Source organism: Sebastes umbrosus, chromosome 14 (assembly GCF_015220745.1).
Source record: "Sebastes umbrosus isolate fSebUmb1 chromosome 14, fSebUmb1.pri, whole genome shotgun sequence".
NCBI lineage: Eukaryota > Metazoa > Chordata > Actinopteri > Perciformes > Sebastidae > Sebastes > Sebastes umbrosus.
The window spans coordinates 21,854,604-21,881,033 of NC_051282.1; the positions used below are offsets into that span (position 1 = coordinate 21,854,604).

Here is a 26,430-nt window from a genome sequence, read left to right on the forward strand (position 1 = left end):
TGACCACATTTGAACCGATTTGCGGAAACTGAATTTCCTGAAAATCACAGATGTACGTCCTTGTCGTTGTTTAGACAAGGGTGTGTTCATCAGAAGTAGGTAGATGTGTCCACAGAACGTGGTGTTGGTCCTCTATCAGACTGTCTGTGATTGATTGGTTACATTTTACGGCGGGCTTTGCTTTTTCACTCACCCAAATACACACATACATACTCAAATAAGCCAAATATTTTGTTATAATCCTGGCTTAACCAGTACATTTACAGCCTTGTTTCACATTGCTGCTCTCAGCAGTGTTAATGTGGTATGGCATTTGTATGCTTTTTTTATGATGGTTGCAAACTGGATTATAGCCTAATAAATTGTGTTTATACCATACTATGTTTGCTGTGTCCCAGTATGGAAACATCTTTTTTGCTGTACATTTGGCAGGGCCACCTCAGTGTACTGATCTTAGATCCTCACAAATTATCTCTGCACCTATTTTTCTTCAGATAGCCCCCAATCTTAGCTCCCCAGTCTGATTTGTAACCACAGAAAACTACTACTGTTACTAACTACTACGGCTCTTCCTCCAGAAGCTAAAATAACCAAGACCCAAATATATTCTATGATATAAAAAAAACCTCATCAGACCAAAATATCCATCTGAACTGGGTCATGTGTTATTGCCTTGATAAAGATGGCTCTGATAAGTCAGAGAGATTTGTGCTCATCAACGGACTTTTCTCACATAGGATGCGTGTAGGTAAAGAAAGCATAACAAATCACATAAACTGGCTATAAAATGTTATTATATATGGTGGCAGACAGTCGACAACCCTGAAGGCTGTCATGTGAGGTTTCACTTCTCTTATTCATGTAAAGATGTCTAGAGCATGTTCCTTGGTATTCTAGGAACTTGTCTATCAATGTGATCACTAAAGTAACCACAGAAAAGCCCTTGGAAGCCACATGAAGCCGTTAAATGCAAGTTTTAGCACAATTCAGTGGAAAATCCCCTTCAAATTCAGTCATTTTGAGCCTCATTAATCACAAAGGACTCTGCAAGATGCTGGAGGGACTGATATATTAATCTGGACGGTGGAAGGATCCAGAGGGAAAAGCTGAAGGAGAGGCTTGTTTTCTCAGAATGTAGCGGAGGAGAGTGTTGTCCAGAGAGGAGGCAGGGCTTATCAAAGAAAGCACATCCCTCGTCTTATCCGGGTGTCAGTGTCAAACACTACAGATGAGACCGGGGTGTGTGTGTGTGTGTGTGTGTGTGTGTATATGTGAGAGTATTGGGGTGGGGTCAGTGGTTATGTGGGGAGGGGGAAACTGAGGGATTGAGAGACAGATGGTGTTTTTCTACATGGATTGTGCATCCTAACAGACCCCCACAAACACACAACCATACACCACGAGACAGTCATTGTACTAATGGTTTATCATATTAAGAATGAGATTATGAGTACACAAAAGATGTTTGTATGTGATGGTGACAGATTTTTGTTATCACGAATAATGATGAGCATTCTTTCTCTTCTCTATCGCAGAGTTGTCATAGTGGACAGGACATTTTGATTTCACAAAAAAAAAATACCCAAAGCTTTTAACAGAAGTGGATTAGTCTGAAATGATTCATGATGAAAAGTTCCCTTCAGAAAGAGAACACAGTTTAAAGTAAACAAGAGTCCTCTCTTGACAAGGACAGCTCAAATGTGCTTTTGGGTGCAGAAACTGAAAAATAAATAGCTGACTGTGCTTAAAGAACTCCCTTAAAGAAAAGGTCTTAAAGAAATTCCTGTTAAACTACAGAATATTTGAGCTTCAACTGGAATTTTTAAATTGAATCCTACTTGTTCACACTTCACTTGTCTTTGATTTTAAAATAAATTCCAATAATTAAAAAATAAAAACTGAATATAATGCCCACTATTCACTCACATACATGCATAGTTAAAGGGCGGGTCCATTATTATTATATGTTTTTTAGGTTTTTATATTATTCTGTAGCTTCCCAGTGGATGTATTCAAATCCGAACAGTCATATTTTGGTTAAATTATGTGGGTTTTTGCGTCATGCCATTTTCCCAAGCCCTTCTAAAATCCTTTTCCCACTTGACCTGACGTAGGTTTCTGCCTGTTGACACTGCTACATGTCCAGTATATATACATCCTTATTCTATTTTCTAAATATCGTGTACACTTAAACTGATGTCGATTTTTTTTTTTTAGGTGGCTAAAATATGTTTTTCTGCTGCTCCCATCAGTAGCCGCTTTACCTCGCCGTAAGACAGCCCTTTCCAACGGGGAACTGAAGCCGTTATATCGCTCTCTTCAAAGCCACCAGACTCCATCCAGAAAAGCAGTACTTTTACCTCGCAGAATACAGGTTTATACATAAAACCTCACTTAAACAACTAACTTTGACTCAGCTAGTGCTAGCGTTCACATTATTCACAACCTTGTTGATTAGCTTACTTGGAAACCTACGTCGAAATGCAGTTGGATCCGCCCTTTAATGTAGACATGTTAAGAAGACATGAAATAAGCGTCTTGCATTATGATGCTTGTGGTCTACAGTATTATTTTCTGTACTCTTTGTGAGTGTGTTTGTGTCAGTGTAAGGAAGTTGAAGGTGCTTGTGGAGAACTATGGCCATCTAACCCCTTACCAACACCGCCGCTGCGTTGCTACGGGAACCCTATTGCTATGGTAGCAGGGTAGAGGTTTGTCACACCTCATTACAAGACGGGGGGGGGGGAACAGAAAGAAACAAGACGGAGAAAGAGAAAGAGAAAGAGAGAGAGATAAAGAAACTGTAGAGAAGGAATTGGGGAGGAGGAGAGAGAGCGAGCAATGAGGCGCACATGAGCGAGGCAAAAAAAGGAAGAGACAGGAAGGCACCAATACAGAGAGAGAGGGAGGAGTGCAGGGTGAAAGAGGAAGAGATAAAAGTAAATCCCCAAAGGAAGGAAAGCTAGAGGAATGCAAATAGAAGCACAGAGAAAGATTCTAATGAGGAAGAGCTCCAGCTCTATGGGACGACTCTCTGTAGAGGCAGTAAAATATGAATGAATGAAAAAGGAGCACAGAGAGAGAAGGTGGGTGGGGAAAGAAAGCGGAGGCATGATTGGAGGAGAGGAAGATGTTGCATAGACCTCAAAAAGACAAAGGAGATAGACTGAGAAATCGAAATAGGCAGAGGATCATACGTTGACTGATGGGAGCGGAGCAAGAGTGAAGGACAAAGATTGGGTCGAGGCCACATTAATCTTCTTCGTGACTTATCTTTGTGCGCAGGCTTGAGAGCCGTGTATAATTTCCCGTGGAATGAGGATCGGCCATAGTTTCCTCCAGTTTCTCGGTGGACGTCACGCCAGGGGTGACGGCACATATGGACGTATCACACACACACACACACATCATCTGTGAATCACAGCCATGTCATGTCATCAAAAGGCATAGAGATGAGGGGAGGATTGGTCAGCACTCTGTTCAGCAGTGTCAGACATAATGTGGTCGTTGGTCGGTTGGAGGGGAGCATGGAAGGATGGAGCTTTGTTTCCTGGTAATGCACTGTGCAGGCAGGCTCCAGTCTTGGAGGAGTGCAGGAGATTGGTGCAGTCACCATGGAGGCAGGAGTAAGGGTTTAGTTGGTGTAGGGAGGTGGAATCAAGTGATTTGTCATTGTTGAAATGTCACGGCACGTGCTGAGGGGATCAGATGGAGAAGAGCCAGAATGTGAAGCTGTTTCTTTAAAAATGAAACATGTATCTGACTTCCTCTTACAGGTGTGTAAATTGGTGTGGTTGTGGGTTTGACTACCGTCAGTCTTGGAACCCATCGGCTATCTGTCTGACGACGGATAAGCCCCTGGGGGCAAGAGGCAATATTTCTGGGGTTCCAGCAGACATCCGGGTCAAGACTTCCTTTTCCATGAACTGCTCATTGTTTATAGTCCGATAAGCAACTTGATATGCGAGGCTGGAGCTGGAGTTGGGAGACGACGTGTACGACCAGATTGACACACACCAGATTCACAAGTAGCCAGTTTACAAGCTAATTTTAAATCAAGAAAAAGCAAAATCATCATCAGACGATAGCCAGTGGGTTCAGAGATTGCATTTCGGCCAATGCGTTCTGCTTGTTTTGCTCTCCACACGGACTGTTTACCTGCATTCAAACCAGTGGACTACCTCCAGGTCTAAAAAGTGAAGCCAATGCTGAAGTGCCTTAAACTTGCATTGTTTCTAATAGCCAGCAGGGGGCGACTCCTCTGGTTGCAAAAAGAAGTCTGATTGTATAGAAGTCTATGAGAAAATGAGCCTACTTCTCAATTGATTTATTACCTCAGTAAACATTGTAAACATGAGTTTATGGTCTCAATCGCTAGTTTCAAGTCTTCTTCAATACAGCATGATGTTCATTTAGTAAATTATGGTCCCATTTAGAGTCAGATAGACCATAAAGCAGGGGATGCTTTAGGGCGTGGCTACCTTGTGATTGACAGGTCGCTACCACGGCGTTGTGCGGTCGGGGAGTTGTCCGTGTTTTCATCTTAGAACTTTTAACACTTTCACAGTGTGTTTTCAGTTCATGAAAGTTTATTATAACATTTGTTATAACATTTGTTATAACATGTCTTATTCAGCGTTTGGTTGTAAACTTAGCTCCACCCTCACAAGTCACTTCTGGTCCATTTCATATATAGTCAATGGTGATTGGTCAAAACTACTCAGACTACAAACGGAAACCAGAACGTTTCAATGCCAAAATCTTGTCCCGTCATTGCCTACAGATTCTACATACAGTATGAACACAGAATCTGTTTATAGAGATTAGAATAGCTGCAGTGAGGGAGAGCTCCAGCCTCCATGCATTGTAATTTCTGATACTCATCTGACGCTGCATGGGCTGGACGTTTCCTCCTCTGCCCTCAGGGTCAGGATAGGGTGGGAAGTTTGGAAAAACACACACACACACACTGTTTGTCACTCACTACCTCTCATTATGACCATATATGGTTGCCACCACGTCTTGTATGTAAGGCCTTCACTCCTCAGCAAACAGGAAGTGAACGTCACCACAAAAGACTAGGCAATATGTGTAGGTAGGGCCAACCTTGCTTTGCTTGCCCTCATAACACACACAGACATACTGCTAATGCTCACATCAGTCATAATTTATGCACATTAATAAAACTGTTCTTTGAAGAAAATGGGGATTATAAGGTCACTACTTATTTTGTAGTATTATCATCAAACTTCTGCTTTACACTGAGAAATTTCACTAACTAAAAATAATGAAAAGGTGATATTTTTTATATTTGCACATGCATATTTTTATTGAAGTATGGGCTTAAAAATGTTTGTCAATCCTCAGTTAAGAAAATACTAACATAATGACTAGAGGTGATACTTAAGCATTTTCATCTAACAGTGTTAAGCTGTAATAAAGTCAAGAGTGAAACCATTTTCCTCGCTGCTGTAAAGATATTTTATTAGGCCAATAAAAGCCTTTATTAGTCCAAATTAAAGCTCAGGGTTGATCCATTTGTCAAGTACTTATAAATTAGACTCTGCTACCACAGATACCATAGGTAAAGAGCGTTACATAAATAATAAATTCATTTCAAACAGGCAGAAAAATATCAAGACACATCAGTCGTCTTATGCAATTTTTTTTCTTTAATCTCTATTTGTTGAAAGAATCTAGGTCAGAGCATCTATAAATAATCATTTGCGCGGCATTTGTTGGATTTTCCTTGTTGACTCACACAAACGCATTGAAACTGGCTGTGCATTTTCATTTCAGCCAAAAATGTGTCACATATTTGTTTGCCTTGCATGTTTTTAACCCTTCATTTTGTTCCTAACATGAATCCTGTTTGTTCTGCAGGTTTGCTACAAGGAGGAGTTTGAGAAGAATAAAGGGAAAGGTTTCAGTGCGGTCGCAGACACGCCAGAGATGCAGAGAATTAAGAAAACGCAGGACCAAATCAGCAATGTAAGTGTCAGCAGCAACACTGTCACCAAGACAATAAGCCCTCACTCCACCTGTTTTATTTATTGCTCTGAATACTAACAGAAGAGCTCCTAATTTGTTTTCAGTTTTCAGACACAGACTTTATATTTAGAGCTCTGCTAGTGTTGTATCCTCTCCTGAGAACCTTAGTTTCTTTATATCACTGAAATCTCTTTGCCAATATTGAACTGACAATTTGCTCTGAGGATAATTGGTCTATATATATATATAAGTACACTAGAAAGTAGGGCTGGGTGATATGCTTTCTAAATAATATCTTGATATTTTTAGGATATATGGCATTATACAATATATATCTCAATATTTTTACTGTTTGACTTAACCCTTTGATGCGTATGATCATACCAGCATGATCATTCTAGCAAACTAATCTGAGGTGGTGTACTGCCATATTGAAGTCAGATTGGTCTTTGGAAATGTATTCTTATTAAGTCTGACTAATTATTCACGTAATTGAAATTCAATTTTTCTTCAAAATACAGTTTACAGGCGATAGTTTTTTTAATTATTAATTTTATTTCATATTTATTTATTTTGTTTTATTTCTTTATTATTGACGGACTGACTGACTTATTGAATTTATGTGAAATTACCTATCTCACTCACCGGAAGATCACTTATATTTTGAAGCCAGTTCTTGGTCGCTTTTATATTGAAGCCAGTTCTAACATGCTCTTACCATAATGCTGAGTATATACACGTACCGCAAAACAACATGGGGGCTACTCTGGCATCTTCCATCACCGTTTCTGACCTCTTTCACTCTCACTCTCTCCAGGCTCTTTTCCTGTTCACTGCTTCCCTCCAGACACAAAAACACACGCCCGATATGCACATCCATGCTCATACGCCACACACACCAGGAGAGATTCATGCTGCCGGCTTAAAAAAAAATGACAACTAATATTTGAACTTAATTTCGGCGATATAGTCATTTATATATATATATATATATATATATATATATATATAAAAATCCCACGTAGAACAAGCCACAACACATCGAGTAGAAAGGGTCCTTGCTGATATCACAGCTTCAGGCTAACTTTAGGCAGGTCATGCGTATCTGGTGCATTGTTAAAGACTTTACATAACACTTATGTTAGCTCTGTTATGAAGACTTCCTAAAATTCGCCAGTGGAAACCATCAGACGTTTGATCGTTTGGCTGCTGAGTCTTCATCTCAGGCCTCAGAGAGCTTCACCAGATCAGATCTCAAGTTTTATCATATTTTGCATGTTGTTTTTTTAAGTATCTTTATCCTCCCACTTAGTCACTGACTTCAGTAAATGTCAGGCTTCCTCCGCTCACAGCGCTCCTAGTTTATAGTAATGGAATTCTCCTCGAATCACTCTCCACATGGACGATTCTCCTCCACTCCCCTCTCCTTTCTCCCTCAGCTCCCATTATTGATTTGCCATTTCTCTGTAAATACAGAACAGTGATGAAGAAAGGCATGCAGTGTTTACTTGGTTTCCTTGGACTACTTAAGTCGACTGTAAAGGCCTTTTGTTTCCACGTGAAACACACTCGGATACAAAGCACATGTCACATGTACAAACAACCAGCTCGGCACTGGCCTTGCTAATGACATAATTAGTGTGGAGGGTGATGGGTAATCACTGCTTTCATCTGGTTAAAGATGTCTAAGATCAAGGAAATTTGCAAGACGCACATGTATCACATGTATTTATGGGCGAGCACACACAAACCACATCAAGATAAGAATGGCGGGATGGATTCGGGCGCATCCGGAAGTGTTTTTCAGTCAAAACTGATAAAACATCTGCTTGCAGTTAGTGCGTCATTCACAGCCAAACATAAGGGAACCACCCCAGATGAATGCTACATCTTCTCTCCTTCTGTTCGCTTCCCTGAACACTAAGGGCGCTTTCACTAGGGATGCACCGATCCAACTTTTTCAGTCCCGATACCTGGGCTTTGGGTATCGGCAGATACTGAGTACCGATCCAATACCAGTGTTTAATTAATAAGCTGTATGCCTCACTGTGTGGAGGTGATTCAGATCATTCTTTTCTGTGTAAGGCAACATCAGGCCTGACTTAATCATCGCTATCCTAACTTTGTAAAAAAAAATTGTAACTAATAAATACATAGATAAACATTTACTGAATTGTTATTTATTATTAAAGTAATAGATCATACACCAGCAACTTGGCAAAAAAATCATCAAAACTTAAACAGGAGTTAAAATTCCAGTATATAATGTATATAGTATATAAACGTAGAATTTAATTTAATCGTCCGCATTGTCACCAATATCCGATCCAGCTATTTGAGTCAGTATCGGCCCGATATCCGATCCGGTTTGGTGCATCCCTAGCTTTCACAAGCCAACATTTAGTCCGCTTTAATCGAACTCAGCTGCGGTTCGTTTCGGCGTTCGTTTCGGCGTTCGTTTTGTGAACGCAGTAATCGTTCTCTGGTGCAGACAACAACCGGACCGAGATCGCTTCCTAGAGGTGGTTTTGGACCGTTTCCAAGCTGAACCAAAACGCAGGCTGCCTGTGCGGTCATTTGTTGAGATGGACACAGGTAAACGACAGGTTACCATGAGTGCGAGAGGACTGACCTGGACTTCTGCAGAAGTCAGATGTTTGCTTGACATCTGGGCTGAAGAGAACACACAGAATGTGTTAAATAAAGTCTGTAAAAATAGTGACATTTATAAAATCATAAACTGGAGGAGAAGGGATTCGTACGCAGTCGATCAGTGTAGAGTCAAAGTGAAAAAACTTTGACAGCAATATATCAAAGTCTGCGATTCCCTGTATTGAAGCGGCAGCTCTGGAGATGAAAAAGATAAATTTGCTCCTTCGTACACGCCCCTCAGCATCTTATTTTTTTTTATTCGGTCCACTTCAATTTGTGCACTGTCCAACCAAACCAGACTAGATAGAAAACAAACCAAAAGTATCAATCTAACCAAACGGACTATGGCTTGTGGAAGTCCCCTAAGAAGCACTTACTCTTCCCAGAATGTTTGTCCTGATGTGTCTGTCATTCTTATTCTTAGTATTGGTCTTTTTTTGTTTTTGCTTTGTCATGACTCTTCACTCTAGGTCTTCCGTTTCCTGTCACCTTTCTCTTGTCAAGCAGCAAAGATTGAGAAGTACAGTAGTATGGGGGTTGTAGTTCAGCAGCACTTCCTGTTTTTACACACACACACACCATCTGTTCGACCTGCTCCTTCAAAACAAACCAAAATAATCTCTCTCACACACTCTCACTTAGCATATTGCACTCGAGAACAGTCACTCTGTTCTCTCAGTCACTCGCTTCGCTGTCCTTGCACAAACACTCCGTCATCCCACCCAGTCTGTGAACACACTCCTCGCTAACGCCGCCGGCACAGTGGGCTCTTTGAGCGCGGCTGTGAGCGAGGACAGAATCAGGGTTGTAAATCTTGATCGAGGCACTGTGAGTCAGTCTGTTATCGGCCTGGTAATAAGGGGAGGGGGTTATTTAGTGCAGTCATAGAGCAGTCACTCAGTTTCAGTTTCGTGTTGCCGCCTTTGTCACAGTGGCTGGAGAGGATGTAGGTTGATCATCAACTCTTTGGAGCTGAAATTGGTCGTGCAGGTTAATAACTTTAGGATATAAAAAAAAGCTGTGAGGAAAATTAACACTTGAGAGAGTAATATACATGATTGAAGTTTGCCGTGCTCAGTCATATGACCATCCTCCTCCTCCTCCTCCTCGTCCTCCTCCTCCTCCTCCTCTCAGCGTTTCCTCTTGCTGGCTCATTCTCACCCCAAGCGTTCAAGCTTCTAGTTGCTTCCCTTTTTTTTTTTTTTTTACTTCACCTGCTCTTCCTGATGTGTCAGCGAGGGTTGCTATGCAACTCTGAGCTCGCACTACTTCCGGCCGCCGAGATGTCATTTCCTCTCAGCGTCAAGCTTCCTCCTGAGGCTTTGCTCACACGTAGGGCGCCCCACCTATGGCCACAAACACACGGGTGCTGGAGAGCGAGTGGGAGACCTCTGGTGGATAGAAAAGGAACTGCACACTGTGAGGGCTTCCTGGAAAGAGAACCACACCTGTAGATTTGAAGCGCCTGTGTGTGAACATGTACGCAATTGCCGTCTTTAACTGTACACTGTTTGTCTCATACAGATTAGGTACCATGAGGATTTTGAGAAGAGTAAGAGTGGAGGAGATGGTCGTCACCAGCCGAGCAAAACCAGCCCGGCTATTCCTTCTAGCCCAGGTATTCCTTCTAGCCCAGGTATTCCTTCTAACCCAGGTATTTCTTCCAGCACACACCCAAGCTTGGCAACTTATAATTATATACAATTATACTGATCTCTCAGTTTATAGTTACAGAAGCAGCAGTAGGAGTAAAAGTACAATTAGTAGAAAAATAGTAGGTTTAGTTTTAACCAAATCCCCCCCAAAAATAATAAAAAATAAACCTTAATAAAAGTAATACTATTGTGTTTTGGGAAAACTTTAACCCTGATCATTTTATTAGGCATTTTTTGGCTGTCTGAGAAAAAGTACACTAAATATCTACATTTATCTCGAAGCTGTTTGCTTGTCTGTGCTTGGCTCCGTCTCACAGGCTGTAAGAGCTCGTCAGGCCGGGTGTTGCCTCATCACACCACTCAAGGATCTTTGTTGTAACTTATTCACTGCCCTCCTCCTCCTCTGCGTTCAATCCATTCAGATATACGTAGTTCCATTGCTGCAGAAATTGCTGCATTTACAAAAATCATGAAAGTAATTCTAGTAAAGTGTAATCTGACATCCATGGACATCCCTCAAGCCAAAAGATTGTTAGCTGAAGCTCAAAATTAGCAACTTTTGAAGTCATAAATGTGAACAATGTTATGTGAGAAAGTTACTTGAAGCATTTGGAGGTCAGTGGAAAAGTTACAGCTAAGTGTTTGAATGTTCCTGCTGTTTGTATTTTACATGCCTAATTTACACTTTAACACAGAAAGGCATTGTTCAGTAGATTGTGTAACAAGGAACTCAAGAGCCATTGGATGCACGTCTTGGCTTGCCATGTCTTTGAATTCCTCACTCTCTCGAAGAGTCACTGCCGACAGACATACAGACAGGAGTAAATACTCGTGTTTGCTTTATATGGATTGAAATGTTAATTCTACTCCCCAAAAACAATGAATCTCAGTATAGTTCCCAGTAAGTCTGGTGTCTAACACAGAGCAGCAATAAAACAATGTCCAGCTCATTAATCTGCCCTCCACTGTTCTTTCTGTTTTACCAACAGCTTTCCAGGCGCCTGCAGCGTCTCAGAACTTCCACTATGAGCCAACTCCTGCACCAGTGCAACCGGTGGCTGCCGCTCCGCCTCCCAGTGCTGGGGTAGGTCCTGAAAGAATCTGAAGAGATTGACACTTCATAATTTGTATTATATTATTGTATATAGAAGTTGCTGGAATGTTTAGCTGAGTAGCTGTAAAGTCGGACTGTCCTCGACCAAAGGAATTCTTATGGTGTGTTTCAATTCGGCTACTTCTGCTAGTACACTTCCATGTAGTACACTGTGCACACTATGTACTTACTTGTGTAGTGCGTTCATTTCGACAGGGTAGTGTTGATTGTCTCAAATTGCACACAGCTGTTGTGCACTCACTGTGTAACAAATCTTTATAAAAAAAACGCAGTCTTACATAGATGATTTCTGCTGTTGCTCCTTTCTAGCAGACCGAACCCGCGGCAGCTGTTTTCAAGAACTAACTGAACTACTTGTTGTCGTCCACAGAAGCGGTACAGGGCAGTGTACGACTACGCTGCTGCCGACGAGGACGAGGTGTCCTTTGTGGACGGAGACGTGATCATAGACGTGCAGCAGATCGACGAGGGCTGGATGTACGGCCGCGTGAAGCGCACCGGCCAGCAGGGCATGCTGCCCGCCAACTACGTGGAGGCCGTCAATGAGTGAGAGGGAGAGAAAAGTAGGGAGAGAAAAATGAGGAGGTAGAGAAAGGGAGGGAAAGAAGGAAAGGAAAAGCCCAGTGCCATTTCATCTTAACGCCGCTTTCTTCTTGATTTTACTCTTGTTCCTTAATCTGTCCTGTGAGACCCTGAACCCCCCCCGTTCTGCATCCCTGCTCTACTCTCACTGTTCCACCTCTACCTGTCTGTCTGTCCTTCTCTCTCTTGTCTGTCTGTCCGTCTGCCTGCCTCTCTGTCTGTCTGTCCGTCTGTGCTGACGTCTGTCTCTGTTTGGATGTCCATCCTCTTTTTCCCCAAACCTGGCTCCACTCTCAAGTGCTTTCACAAGTGGAGGAATGAAAGTCTTAAAAGATAAACTGGCAGTTCATCGCAGTATGTCAGGGGTCATGCCGTGTCACACAGCTCCATCCTAGCTATAGCACTTAATTCTAGCACGACATCATGTAAACATTAGGAAGAAAAAAAAATGTAAAAAGTCCTTTTTCCCCCCACGAGTCAGTCACCACAGCTGCAGACATTATTCTGTGGAGAAAATACGTTTGAAGTGTGGGTGGGTGTGGCATTCTCATAGGCTTGTTTTGTTTTTCTTTCTTTAATTTTGCAGCGTGATCTTGGCCAGACTGGAAACACAGTGTAGAATCTCAGTCTATCAGAACTAAGCTTGAATATTTTTGACTTGTGTACATTCCTTTAACCTCTAACCCTGTTGCTGTTGCACCAATCAGCCAGTTCTCAGTCTTAACAGAGAGGTTTTTAATATATTTATAGATTGACAGACACACATCTCGCCATTGTGTGCTCGAGCGGGCACCCTCGTGTTCGGCACTGCATTGTGGGCACCGTTGTGAAACTGGAATCGTAGCCTAACTGAAGAGCACCTCCTGTCGTTGCCTTTCTACAGGAGGGATCAGGGACAAGTTAGGGGACATTTATCGGTCCATCTCTTGCAGCCACACTGAACACATCAGCTCAGTCGGTGTGGACGTATAGTGTGTGTACACCCTTATTCCTGTTTCTTGCAGCCTGAATGCCTTCAGTCCTGAGAGAATCACAAAGTTACGGTGATAAAAGGTTAAACTGTTTGGAGAAAGGAGATGGGAACAGGTCAAGTCCTTCCCCCTTTTGCTATAAAATCACCCAAGAAAACTCATTCATAAAAGAGAAGGCCAAGCACAACTCTATATTGTGAATCTTTTTTTTATTTTTTATTTCAATTTCATTCCACTGTTTTTTTTGTGAGTGATCATTCCAGTCTTTGTTTTCCATTTAATGTGAGAGAAATTGTTGAATCCTTGGCTGTGGTTAAATGTTGTTCTCATGCTGTTCTTCCTTTGCCTTTCTTGTTATTGTAAGATGCTTATTTTCAAAAAGAAAAAAAAGAAAAATCTGTGTATTAAATAAATAAACCAGCAACAAAACAATTTATGAACCAAGACAAAAGTGTTTATCTAGACGCGTGCGGCCGCAGTATTAGATCGGTTGTGGGATTAATCAACCTGCAGTTTGAGGTCAGAACGGCGCTGGCGGCTTGATTGAGAAATCAACTGAATGCACGTTCAAGCCTGTTTTTGATCAGTTGATCTCTCTTATGCTGTTTAATATTCTGGAGCTTCTAAGAAAGAGTCATGTTACACAATTAAAAATACACAAGAAATTATTACCCGTAATTATTTTGAGGCTCTGGTCCCAGGCCTGTTTCCTGTATGTCAGGGCTGAGCACTGATGCAAGACAGGAAGCTTCTTTTTTTATGTTAATCTGGCAAAATTGTCAACTATTCTTTTTATATTCGACCAGTTAATCTGCCAGAATTAAGCAGCATTTGGTGGGTGGTGGTCACTAAAGAAGGTTGGTTCATAAACACAAAATCAAGCATTTAAGTTGCTGGCTACTACACAGAAATGCTGTATCATCCCTTCAGTAGATACTGTATTTCTGTGAGGACCTTATATGATTTAAAAAAAATAATATTTGACCATTTCTCAGTGGTGTATATATAATAATCTCATCGGCCCCTGACCATACACACCTCTTCCCCCCCTCTTTTCTTGCTGTTTCATTCTCCTGTGATGCACTGTGACGGTCACAGACGTGAGCGATCAGGGCGGTTTTTAAGGTGGGGTGGGTGGAAAGGGGAGGGGGCAAAACAAATGTTAGCTTTATTAAAAGAAACATGGCTCTCACTATGTAGCTAGATGACATTGTACAATTGTATATGTATCATAAAGGTGAGTTAGGGAAAATGTTTTTACAGGTCATGGTGCTCTGGGAAGTGGCTTGCCTTCAGATTAAAGTGGTTCATATTTTTTGTGAATGTGGCTGAGGGGACGTAATGTGACTTTTAAAAGTTGATTCAAGTTGGTGTTGATAAAATTTTGATGAGTTGTGACCGTGCTGATCACTGAATCAGAAAAAAAACAACAAACAGGTTTATAGGTTGCCAAACAAAAGGACCACCCTGTATGTACGCCTGTTTTGCATTAACCTCAACAGGACAAGTTTATTTGCAAAACAAATGCTAGCTGGGGTAAAGCTGTTTTAGAGCTCACGGTTGTGTTTCTCTTGGGTAAACTGAAGAGTTGATGGTTTGGCTTGAAGTGAAATGATTGCTGTTCCTGGCTTATGATGATGTTTGCTCAAATTTAATTTAATAACGAAGCTACTCACACATGTAGCCTCTTGCAGATTACATCCAATCCAAAACTCTCTTTAGTCTTGAGGGTGTTGATTTTGACAGTTGGTTGTTCTGGATGAAATGAAAAAAAAAAAAAGTGGCCAGTGTTGTGTAAGTGTGGCTCAGGATGGATTTGTTAAGGCAAAGTCAAATTTGAGCGTGTGGTGATGTAAGTGTGCGAGGCTGGCGGCGGGGGGGGGGGGCGACAGAGGGCGGCGATCTGATGCTCTCAATCTCCCCGGCTGTGAGGCAGGGCAAGTTGTTTGTCTGACCTGGATATTAGTCAGGAGTTAACCTCTTTGCGCCAAATACCGCTCTTCTGCTCTGGCATCACTCATCTACTGAACCGTAACTTCATATCATAACCCCCCGTTTCCATTCAGTTTCTGTCTCGTATCCTGTCCACCCGTCTGCTGAGACCTCTCTTTCCTTCATTGTAGGCTCCTGCGCTTCAGATGAATCATCCCCCTGCTTCTATGATACTGGTTATATACTGTAGACTTCGAAGAGTGAAATCATGTAATCCACAATCGGGTTTAGCATTCAGATCCGGTTTTGTGCATTCCATCTTAAATTGTTTTGTTTTTTGTATAATTTTGTCATTTTATAAATAAAAAAAAATAAAGATACCATATGCACATTGACATCCGCGTGTATTCAAAACTCATTCTGGATACATACTCCGAATTAAGGACCTGATATCATCTCATGTTGCCCTGTTACAGAACTTCAAATTGTACTTATGATTCTGCAGATTCAATAAAATGTCATTTTTTTCTCAGACTGTCGTTTGTACTTTGTCTTTTGTTGTGCAGCAGCATAGCGGGAAAAATGTCTCTCTACCTCCTTCCAACCTCCCGCCCTCTGCATTTTGAATGTACCCTTTCACCCTCAAGTTTCTATCATGTGCACTTGTGCTGTATTAATACTATGTCGCATACAAGTTTTCTGTCTATCGATTAGTTTTATGGTAATTTGATTAAAGACAAATTTATTATTTATTATTTATTTGAACACAATATAAACTTTAAAAAAGATGCCCTCTACAAGACAAGGACTAATAATAATAATAATAATAATACATTTTATTTGTATAGCACTTTTCTTAACGTTACAAAGTGCTTCACAACAAGAAAAAAGAAACAATACAATAATAAAGTACAAAATAAATACATAAAGATAAATAATAAATAAAATGCAATGAAATAAACACAGAGATAAAAGTTTTGAGAAGAGTTTTAAAAGTAGTAATAGATTTAGCAGACCTAATCTCAGTAGATATGTTGTTCCAGAGTTCCTGAGTTGATGTTGAATTTATTTAATAATGCAAATTATCTGATAAATTTGCAATTAATCAAATTACAGAAGAAAAAAAACTGACCATGAACGTGAGGCTTTTTTGGGGCCCTGGGAGACTGGAGCTCTCATGGAGCCTTGTCTCAGCCTCCTGACACAAGATTATTCTTTTTCCCCTCTTGTATTTATATAATTCATTCAAGACCTTCATCATTCAAAGAATAATATCAGGGGATTGTTTTCTTTGAAGATAATTTGGGTCAAAATGGTGTGATTGAGATTATGTGAAACTGGTCTTGGCACAGCTAAGAGGGAGGCATTTATTTACACTCAGTTGCCAGTTTATTAGGTACACCCAGTTAAAACTAATGCAGTACAAGTCTTGTGTGAGATATGCATGTTTAATTTGTGGTAAGAATGTCACTTCATCTAAATCTAGGCTGAACACTGTTCATTGTTTTTATTTTATTTGACTTTAATGTATGTAATACTAGAAACGTCCAGCAGATGTCGCCCTCCTGCCACTAGGGGCGCTGTACCTCCATTATATTCACGCTTTGTTGTAGAGTTTCTCAGAAGAAGAGCATTATGAGAAGAAGACCAGCAAGTGAAAGCCAGAGTAGGCACCTACATTATTAGTAAGTAAGTAAATAAGTAAAGCTTTATTTATATAGCACCTTTTAAAACACACCGTTACAAAGTGCTTCACACACAAATGAAACTTCAAACAATGATGAAAACAAGGAAAAATTACAATATGAAACACAGAAACAATGAGAAACAGACAAACACACATGTGGATGAGGCCTATAGAAAGGCTTGCCTATAGACATGGGTTTTTAAAACAGTCCAGAGATTCAGCAGCTCTAATAGATTGGGGGAAGTGATTCCAGAGATTTGGGGCTATAAGACAGTTTTGCAGTTTGAGCAGGAGATGGAAAAAAGGCAGAGATTAGAGGATCGAAGTGTTCGACAGGTCGAGTATGGAACAAGGAGATCAGCAATGTAACTGGGGGCGAGGTCATGCAGTGCCTTAAATGTAATTAGCAAGATCTTAAAGTTGATTCTGAATTTACAGGGAGCCAATGAAGGGATGCCAGAACAGGTCAATAATGGTAATGGTTAATAACCTGGCCGCTGCATTTTGAATCACCTGAAGGCGATTTAAAGCAGATTGACTGAGGCAGGTGTAGAGGGAATTACAATAGTCTAGAGTCTAGACTTTAATATTCTCCCGTCTAGACTCTAGACGGAAGAATATTAAAGTGTGAATTAATAGTTCAAGATCCGTGGAGGACAAGATGCATCTGATTTTTGCAATGTTTCTTAATTGGAGAAAGCAGGTCTGGACAAGTTTAGTGACATGATGGTCAAAAGTCATATTCCGGTCAAAGATCACACCAAGATTCTTAGCTGTAGGACTGATATTGGATTGAAGTGGGCCAATAAACTGATGAACTGACTATTACAAGAATGTTTAATCATGGTTTAAGTGGAGAAAGTTGTGAGACATCCAGTCTTTGGTTGCTGCTAAGCAGTCATGGAGGGAGGACAGTTGATTGAGGTTATTGATCAAAATAGATCTGAGTGTCATCCGCATAACAATGATATGACACATCAGGAAAGCTGCTGAACAAATGACCCAGAGGAAGCATATACAGTGAGAAAAGGATCGGTCCAAGAACCGACCCCTGAGCGACTCCACACCGCAAAGGGGCTGATGAGGCATGATTATTTATGCAATCATGGAAATATCTGTTAGTTAAGTATGAATGAAACCAGTTTAAAGCTGTGCCAGATATGCCAACCCAAATAATATTTGTTTGAATTATATTCAAGGTGTTTGCTGCCCGTGTGCAACCCGCCATACTGACTAGAGGGTAACACCTGCAATAAATCATACCATGAAGGTAATGTTCAGTTTTTTGTTGAAACTGTTTTACAGAGGTGTTGATGCAACTTTATGACCATTTTGGAGGATGCATGTGCTGCTATAGACGGTTGAGTTTAGCTGAGTGTACCTAATAAGGCAAGTATATATTTATACTTATAGTATAAAGTGTATAGATTTTTTTTAGAGTCCTTGTGTAAGTTAATTTGCAAATCACAACGTGTACTGTGTTATGTTGGAATAAGTAGAAAGTGTATTAGATAAATTGGCATTGTGGATAATTGAGGAAATTGCCCTGCAGTTAAAGGGATATCTTTCCCCGGAGTTTCGCCTGTCAGGTCATACTTGTGTTTCCTGGTTTGTGTACCGCCCTCAGCAATGACACTTTAAGGTACAACAAATAAAACATTTTGGTTTCATTCTCTGAGGTTTATTAGGGATTACAGTTTGCAGTTTTTCATGAAAATCTCCCTGTGAGTCCAAGCACGAGGTAAAAGAAAGCCCTCTCCCGTACCTTCACTTCCTGTTTTGGAGCAGAGGGGTGGGGCTTTGGTTGTGTCTAGAAGGGAGTCCGCAAACTGCGAAATCCGATCTGAGATCTGCGAAAACTCGCGAGACTCGCTGCCCCGACGACCTATCCTAACCTTAACTATTCGAGATCAATCATGAGATCAATTTCAGATCTTAACCAAAGAACGAACTTTTGCCTTAACGAACTATTTGCCTTAACTATTCGAGATAAATGCCTAACTTTATAATCGCGCGAGAGTTCCCCCCAGTTCGCTGGCTCCCTTCTAGCCACTACCGCGGTCGAGCTGATTCGCGCTCTCTTTCCGAACGGGGCCGATCTTTGCCGATCTTCCTGCAGCGGCCGAAGCGCTGCTGTTTTGCTGCGTGTCCTTCTCCAGCGTCTACACCGTCTCCATCCTCCGACACTGTTTTCATCATGGTGGACATTTTGTTGTTGATGTTTTTCGCCATCATGGGCCTCGTCTTCCTCTCCTACATCATTTACCTGCTGTGATGATGAAGACGATGATGATGATGAAGCCTCCTGCACACAGGCAGCCAGTGCACAGACAGCAGGCGTACACAGGATGTGTGTTTTTCCTCTCCTGCATCCCTGGTTTCCATCATGGATAAATGGTAAGGGAGCGTTTCTTTGCATCTGTAACATATGCCTCTTGCATGTTACATTAGATACATCATTTAAGCTTTAATAAATAGTAACAAGAGTAACAATCTATTAAAGCTTAAATTGTGTATCTAATGTAACATGCTAGAGGCATATGTTACATCTCACCCCCACTAAATTCAAGCATCACATAAAAATAATACATATTATTTTTTTCTTGCATAATAACAATAAAATGCACAATAAATAACTTTGTTTCATACATGAAACCTCAAGGAGACTCAAAATTAGTCAAAAGGTGTGAGTAACTCACTCATACAGATGTATTACTTGTCAAGATACTCTTAAACAAATAGAAGAGTAAGAGAAACTGGCCAGGTAACTACTCCACATTGATATAATGTGTCCGTATACTCATTTCTACATCCTCAAATGCATCTTTGATAATGTAAAAACACTTCTAGTAATAACATACATTCAAAATTTGATTCAAAACCCTTTTTTTCAGGGATTACACATTTTTACTTTGACCTTAGGTTCATATTTTTTTTATATTTGTTGAGGCCACTCATAAATCTATCAACTGCCTTCACCATGCCACCAGCTCTGGTTTGGAAGCCACTTGGTTCAACATAAATGTGATATTTTGCATATAGTATACAGCGAAAAACTTTTGTTTTTATAAAACTACAGAGAGGATAGCCTTAGAAATGGTTATCTGGCTTTCCATGTAGGCTATATAACAGCTATAGTAGCATAAAGTGTCTAATATATGTGGGAAATTATCACATTATTGCACCTGAATAAGATTATTTATCAGTGATAAACTGTGAATGATACCAGCTGTCATCTGTTTCAGGGAGAAAAGCCGGAGTCCTGCCATGATGGTCTCCTCATGTAGGAGGTGAAGAGCAATCCAGCTGAGAGGAAAAACAAATGGACAAGAAGTGGAAGCCAAACTGCCTCCTTCTTGTCTCCTACCACCTCCTTCCTCCTCCTCCTCCTCCTCTTCCTCCAACAAAATGTCACTACTTCCAAGAGCTCCCACTTACTTTTCAGTCTAACCAGTGTGTTTTCTATGCTACTCAAGGGTTGTGCATGTTTCTCTTTAAAGGAGGAGAAATGTTACCTCTGCACAAGTCCAATAAATCACATGGATGCAGGATGGTTTTTTTAGGGTTGGGCGTAATACGGGTGTAGAATTTGCCTTTTTAAAAACACTGTGAGCTAGTTTTCTGCTCTATCTATTATGTGTAATGTTCAGTTTGATCATCCTTATGACCTTGAGGTCAACCCTTCTGTTCTCATGTTTTCGCCTTGGTTGGCTCAGCCTCGATATCAGTGTTATTTATTACTTTATTCACATGTTGCCAACTATGTTCTTCTCCTCACTACAATCAAGATTCCCCGTCAGGTTAAAGCCAAAGGGAATGTGTCAGTTATGTATCTGTATTGATCTGTACTTTAAGAGTTATGTTTGTTTTTTGTTTATTACTTTGATTGCAAATGACATCAACGAGGAGCAATGGTGTCATTTCAGAAATATATCCACTGTATGTGCTTCTCAGTTTTACCACCAAACCTCATATAGATGATGTGTTACTATATAAATGATGTTAAGTTTACTGATGCACTGATGATTTACTGAGGTTAAAGACAGTATTTCACATGATATGTCAAATAAAGATGATTTCTGTAAACCCAGTTGCTTCCTCTTCAATTCAACAAAATATGTTTTTATTTCAATGACAACCATAAATCATTCACTCCTGTCAAAGGAAACATTTTGCTACACAAAAGATTTCTCATCTTTCATGCTATAATGAGTCTTAAAGTCTGTGTGATCTATCTTAAGTGCAAATATGTATTTTTTTGTGTTAGTTTTCTGGCATTTTGCCACATTGGAGAGTGACTTTAGAGATATAAACAGGAAATACTTGGGGAGAGAGCGGCGTATGGCTTTCATCAAAGATCCAAGGCCGACCAGGGACACTGTGCATATATTGCTTTTGAAATTAGCTTTTATTTCCTGTTCAAAAGAATTTCTATTGTACTCTACAGTCACGGATTATTAGATTTCTGAGGCCAAGTACTGCTCCAGTGCCTGCATGCTAAAGTCTATTATAATAGTTATTATTCTGCGCTGTGTAGAGCTGTATTCTGCTGGTATCTAAATTAGAGTCTGTGACCTTGAGGGAGTGCAGGCCTGCAATCAAATAAGGACTATTTTTCCGTCTTCTCTGTCCACCAAGAAGATTGTCATGTAGTTGCCTCTATAATCATCACAACAAAAATATGCCTACACAAATAAAGCTTTACTTACTTAATTACTACATGGGACATCATTTCATCAAACTCTGTCTGATGCATGTTTGTGACTCACAATGTAATTTTTTGATTGAAGCACTGCTCAATATCTCCTGTCAATTAAAGCACACTAGCGTGGTAGTGTGAGCAGCCATCATCTGTATTACCCTACATGCTGTCCTGTAGATGGTGCTGTTTACCTACAGTAGGCTGTGGAGAATCAGCTGATGGCAGTGTATCTGTGAAGTAAATAAACTTTGCTCATTCAGATCCAGATGTGCGTAAGAACAGATGACATGAGACAAGATGACAGCAGTGTGATTTCAGTTTAACAGTCACAGTTGATGGAAATCTGCAGGTGTATTATGTTTCGACGGTTTTGAACACACTAAATCAGAAACGGGAGCATTATGTTCAAGAGATATGAATGTTTTGTTGTTGTTTTTATATTATGTTTAGTGTATTGGAATACATTATTATATTTTGACAGTCAATCACTGTGAAATCCATCCCTTCAGGACTTTCCCCCTATTGTTCTTGTGGTATTGATTCTCATAGAGATTGTTGCATCTACCTCAACTCAGTTCTATTGTGGTTTGAAAACAAGATTCATTTCTAATTTGTCATTTCGTCAACAGATGAAGGATTGCCCTCTTTTCCGTCTTGCTCTTGAGTGACTCTCCAAGGTGACAGGTCAGCTTCTTTATTTACATATTTTGAGAATTTTATACATTTATAAGTGCTTTCCCTAAATATATTCTGAAAACCCACGACATTACATCCATAAATAAAAAGTTACACATTTTGGGAAATGTGCTAGATGAGAAGATTGATACCCCTTGAGTATCGCTACAGGTAGCATCTGGTTAGCTTAGCTTAGTTTAGCTTTGTGCAAAGCCTGCAAACAGTCATCCCAACTGGTCACATACTGACGGCTTGTCAGAACCCTCAATGTCACTTTTCTGTCGCAGTAAACACACGCTTAGTGTTGTGAATTAAACAAAACCACTTGCTTAGGTTTAGACAAAACAAAACCACTATAGTTAGGTTTAGGGAAAAACACTATTTGTACAGTTAAAATTACACTGAACGTTGTGAACATGGGACATGAACGAACAGCTGATTGTAACGTGAAAGTGAAACGTAACGCACGGGACACAAACAGCGGTCTCCTGGATGAAAGCCGTGTGTTTGTTGGACCCATCCAACTCCCCTCCCGCCCACCAGGTGTGTCTCTTTCACTCTTTAAACTACGTCACCACAGCACTTTCCCTGAGCGTTTAATATTGACGTGGATGGGTTTGCATTGTAGTTAATGGAAATCCCAGTGCGTCTCATACCAACGCTAAAGGGTGCCTTGTGCGTCGGTATCGAACGCCATGACAAAGCGTCAGTATTTGACGCCCCGGGAATAACAACGGGCTGCACAGTCTCACAGGAACGCCCCACAACTTTACACTTTGCTTAGTTTTTGTACAAATTAAACAAACAAGATATAGCATGTGAATTAATGAGCTGTAGAAATGCTAGTAGATGGATTTTGTCACCTTTGGACAGAGCCAAGCTAAATGTTTCTCCCTGTTTCCAGCCTTTATGCTAGGCTGCTGGCTTCATATTTACTGTACAGACATGAGAGTGGTATCAACCTACTAAACCTACTAACCTAAGAAATCAAATAAGCTTATTTCCCAAAATGTTGAACTATTCCTTTAACGTCATTGTGTGTATGTGCCTCATAGCGTCACCCTCCTCCTCCAAACACTTAGCTAAAGTTTCTCCCACATGTGTGCAGACAGACCTACTCTGGGAAATAATCGGAATTCCTCTGCTGATAGTATAATCTACCACTCTCAGCATTACAATACACCCGCTGTTCTATCTGAGAGCACAAACACACACACACACACACACACACTTCAAACAGCATCTTTGGCTCGACCAGATCAAATGACGCTGCAGCAGTCTACAGTAGAGGGTGTTCAAGAAAAGAGAAGGATGCATTGAAACCAGACTATAGAAAGTAGGGCAGGGTTTGTTTGGTTGTTTGCAGCTCCGCATGTTGCATGACCTTGTTGTAACTGCATTCCTGACCCCCCCCGCCCCCCTTCATTCACTGGCCTGTCACACTGCTCCTGGCTACCATATCAGATCATGTCACAGCTATGTTATGCATCCATTGAATCAAAATAAGCCAGAACAGGTGCTCTTTTGTTTTTCAGCTGAGGGGGCCTTGGGTTTCCCCATGAGCAGCATGATGCGGTCATAATACAGGACATTTTAAAGTGTTTATGATTACTTTAAAAGGAAGAAGCCGCCCCCCATAGGGCACCCTGGTACTGCTGCAGCTGCTGGCAGCGTGCCTCGCATTTCTGAGCCCATTTTTGTTGTTCTTCTATTTTCCTTTCTCCTTTGGATAGCATGATAGCTGGAAAAATATACACAATGTGACACCACTGCCAGATGTTTACAGTGCAGAATTTGATGGCTGAAAAATGTCATATATCTAAAACATAAACAGTAAATATCAGGTTTGTGTCAGTCCTTAAAAGTCAGATGTAAAGGCATTTTTCTAGATTGTATTTTTTAATAATCATTCAGGGGGAGACCCAAGATTCAAGATTCAAGGTTCAAGGTTCTTTATCTGTCAAGCAGTCACTGGCAATGAAAATCTTTGGTTTCAGGTTCCTTTAACAATGCTCGTAAAATATGTATATATAAAAGAGGAAAGCACGCAAGTAAATGTAAAAGCAAAATGATAATCTAAGGAATAAAATAGTGCAGTTTAAATATAAACACAAGTAGATATAAAATAGTAATGTCAATTCAGATGGAAAACTGAATGTGAACAGTATGTAAAGTCTATAAAGGTAAATAAAGGTAAAGTGACATTATAGAAGAGGCGGTGATACTGATTTCTCAATAGACCAAAATGCACTGCATCCACAAAACATGTTGTCTCTTTTAAATACAGCAATTTCTATCCGCAACCATTTGTCTATCCCATAGCTGGATAAAGCAATCAGTGGATCTTCCTGGGAAGTAATCAGTCACTGAAACAGACCTAGACAACGCAGGCTGAGGAGAATTGGACGAACCAAAATCATAACTCACAACACTTCATCTCATAATAACTCCTGGAACGCACCGAATCTCACAAATCAATGATATTTAACACCGTAAAAACATCTCAGTGTAGATTTTTTTCCTTTTAAATTGATGCTGCACAATGCAACTCTTGACGCACGCTGCTAGTTTGTAATAACATCTCTCCTCTGTGGCACCTGTAACCTCTTGCAACCTTTTCTGGAATGCCAATGAGGGGACAGAGCAGCGAGGAATTGAGAGTAATAATACAATAGATGGAGAGGAGAGGGAGGCCGGAGAGGATAGAGACAGAGCAAATAAAGAAAAAGGAGGCAATGAAAGAAAAGAGAAAGAGGGAGGGATGAATGGGGGGTTATATGTGCTTAGCCATGGCCTTCAGCGATGGAGTTCCTGTTATTGAGGGGAGGGTGTTTCCCTCCACCGCTGACCGAGAGGGAAACGACAGAGGATGTCTTTTTCCTGGCTGAACCAAGAATGCCCGGACCCCGAGGTCTTTCCTCTACCCATGTGTGTTTTATCCAACTTTATGCCACAGTTTTACTTTCAATGCTAATGATATGAGCTGCTTTCACTCTGGAGCTCCGCCAACGTTACGCTGATGCATAAACATTTCAGCAGAGAGGCGAGCACAGGGGGGGAAACATTCCTCCCAGGGGCACAGGGATGTGTGCTCTTAAACACCCCGTCCACCCTCACTGCAGATTGGACTACACCTCCCAACATGCTCCCCCCACAATAAGTAGGCGGGGGGCTTAAAACATGCCAGCCAATGGCTTTTTTGTCTGGGGATCTGTGGTTGGTGTGTTGCAGGGCAGCTGTTGTCAATGGCAACAGAGGTTTTCAGGGAAGCATGAGCTGGACAGCTGGTAGAGGGTCCCTCAGTCCTCTACTGGGAGTCACATGATCCCCCCGGCAGCCAATCTCAGCCCTGCGCCCTACCTCTCTCCCTCACTCCTTCTCTCTCATTTGCTCGCTCCGGCTGGCTTGGGGTTTTGCAGCAGAAGGGGGAGGGGAGGAGGGAAGTGGAGACAGAGAGGGAGGGGAGGGGAGGCGAGGCGAGAGGCCAGCTTACACAGGAGTGAAAGAGCTCGAGAACCGAAAACGTAGAGCGGGAGTCTCTTCCCTCTGTGTGGCTATCAAGGAGAGAGGTGAGGATCCTATATACGCACGCCCTGATCGCCCTCCAGCCTCCACCCTGAGCAGAAGCAGAAGAAATAAGAGAGGACAGAGGACAGGACACGAGAGGAGTGCTTGGTTGGATGCATCAGACTGTCACACTCAGAGACTGAAGCATGCCTCTGTGGAGAGGCACAGCAGTGGGCTGCCAGGCTGCCTCGCCTGTGTGAGAGGAGAGCAGGATTGCTGCTGGGAATACTGAACAAGGAAAAGAAGAAGAAGAAGAAGACAGGCAGCCGGCGATCTCGTGCCATGACTGGGAACAGGAGGAGGGAGGAGAGTCGCTGAAATCATGGACCAGGTGAGGATGGAGAAGAGGAGAGAGGAAGGGAGGGGACTGAAGGGGAAGTGAAGGGGACCACCAGCTTTTTAGTGTGCTTCACATTCACACCTTGCTGACACAAAACACACACAGCAGCAACAGCAGCAGCAGCAGGCATTCATAACATCCATCATCCCCCCCTTTCCATTCCCGAAAAACAAACAGCACAGCACGTTGCTTATGTGTTTTATTCTTCCTCCCCGGCGAGCTTGGTCTCACTCTGGGGGGGAGGGGGATGGAGAGGTGCCTCCACCGGCAAAATGCCAGGCCTCTGGAGAGATGACACAGCTGAAAACATCACCTGCTCTTCTCTGACACCGGGCGTAAGAGCAACTCTTTTGGGAGAGGAAAGGAAAGAGGAGCATCAAAAAAAGAGGGGTGTGGCTCAGTTTGGTGGGTGAACAGGCATCCTCATGAGGTCATGATCCGTCTTAACATGTCATGCTGGAGTCGGGACGGAGGCTGGAGATGGGATGTCATGCAACAGGGTCCAGAGCTGCGTGTGTCTACGTTCATTCATTTGTTTATTCATTCATAGAGGCTCAGAGGA

At 41.4% G+C, this 26,430-nt stretch overlaps 2 protein-coding genes and 1 long non-coding RNA gene across 5 annotated transcripts in view; all 3 read left to right on the forward strand.

The window, feature by feature from the left end:
- The window catches only part of lasp1 (LIM and SH3 protein 1), a 35,488-nt gene extending 20,057 nt beyond the window's left edge, over positions 1 to 15,431 (forward strand). The window contains exons 4-7 of one of the 3 annotated variants that reach the window (XM_037791734.1): positions 5,884 to 5,991; positions 10,168 to 10,297; positions 11,288 to 11,382; positions 11,783 to 15,431. In XM_037791734.1, coding sequence (XP_037647662.1) covers positions 5,884 to 5,991; positions 10,168 to 10,297; positions 11,288 to 11,382; positions 11,783 to 11,962 — 513 coding nt within the window. In that variant the 3' untranslated portion in view covers positions 11,963 to 15,431. The remainder of the gene's footprint in view (positions 1 to 5,883; positions 5,992 to 10,167; positions 10,298 to 11,287; positions 11,383 to 11,782) is intronic. The other 2 variants (XM_037791735.1, XM_037791736.1) reach the window with 2 other exon arrangements.
- A 2,962-nt stretch (positions 15,432 to 18,393) lies between these two features.
- Positions 18,394 to 20,674, forward strand: LOC119501076. The gene is made up of 2 exons (XR_005209753.1): positions 18,394 to 18,981; positions 19,830 to 20,674. It is a non-coding gene; the product is annotated as an uncharacterized LOC119501076 (long non-coding RNA).
- A 4,587-nt stretch (positions 20,675 to 25,261) lies between these two features.
- arhgap23a (Rho GTPase activating protein 23a) overlaps positions 25,262 to 26,430 on the forward strand; it is an 83,088-nt gene continuing 81,919 nt past the window's right edge. Inside the window, exon 1 of the mRNA XM_037793334.1 lies at positions 25,262 to 25,859. Within this exon, the coding sequence (XP_037649262.1) occupies positions 25,851 to 25,859 (9 nt within the window). The 5' untranslated portion in view covers positions 25,262 to 25,850. The remainder of the gene's footprint in view (positions 25,860 to 26,430) is intronic.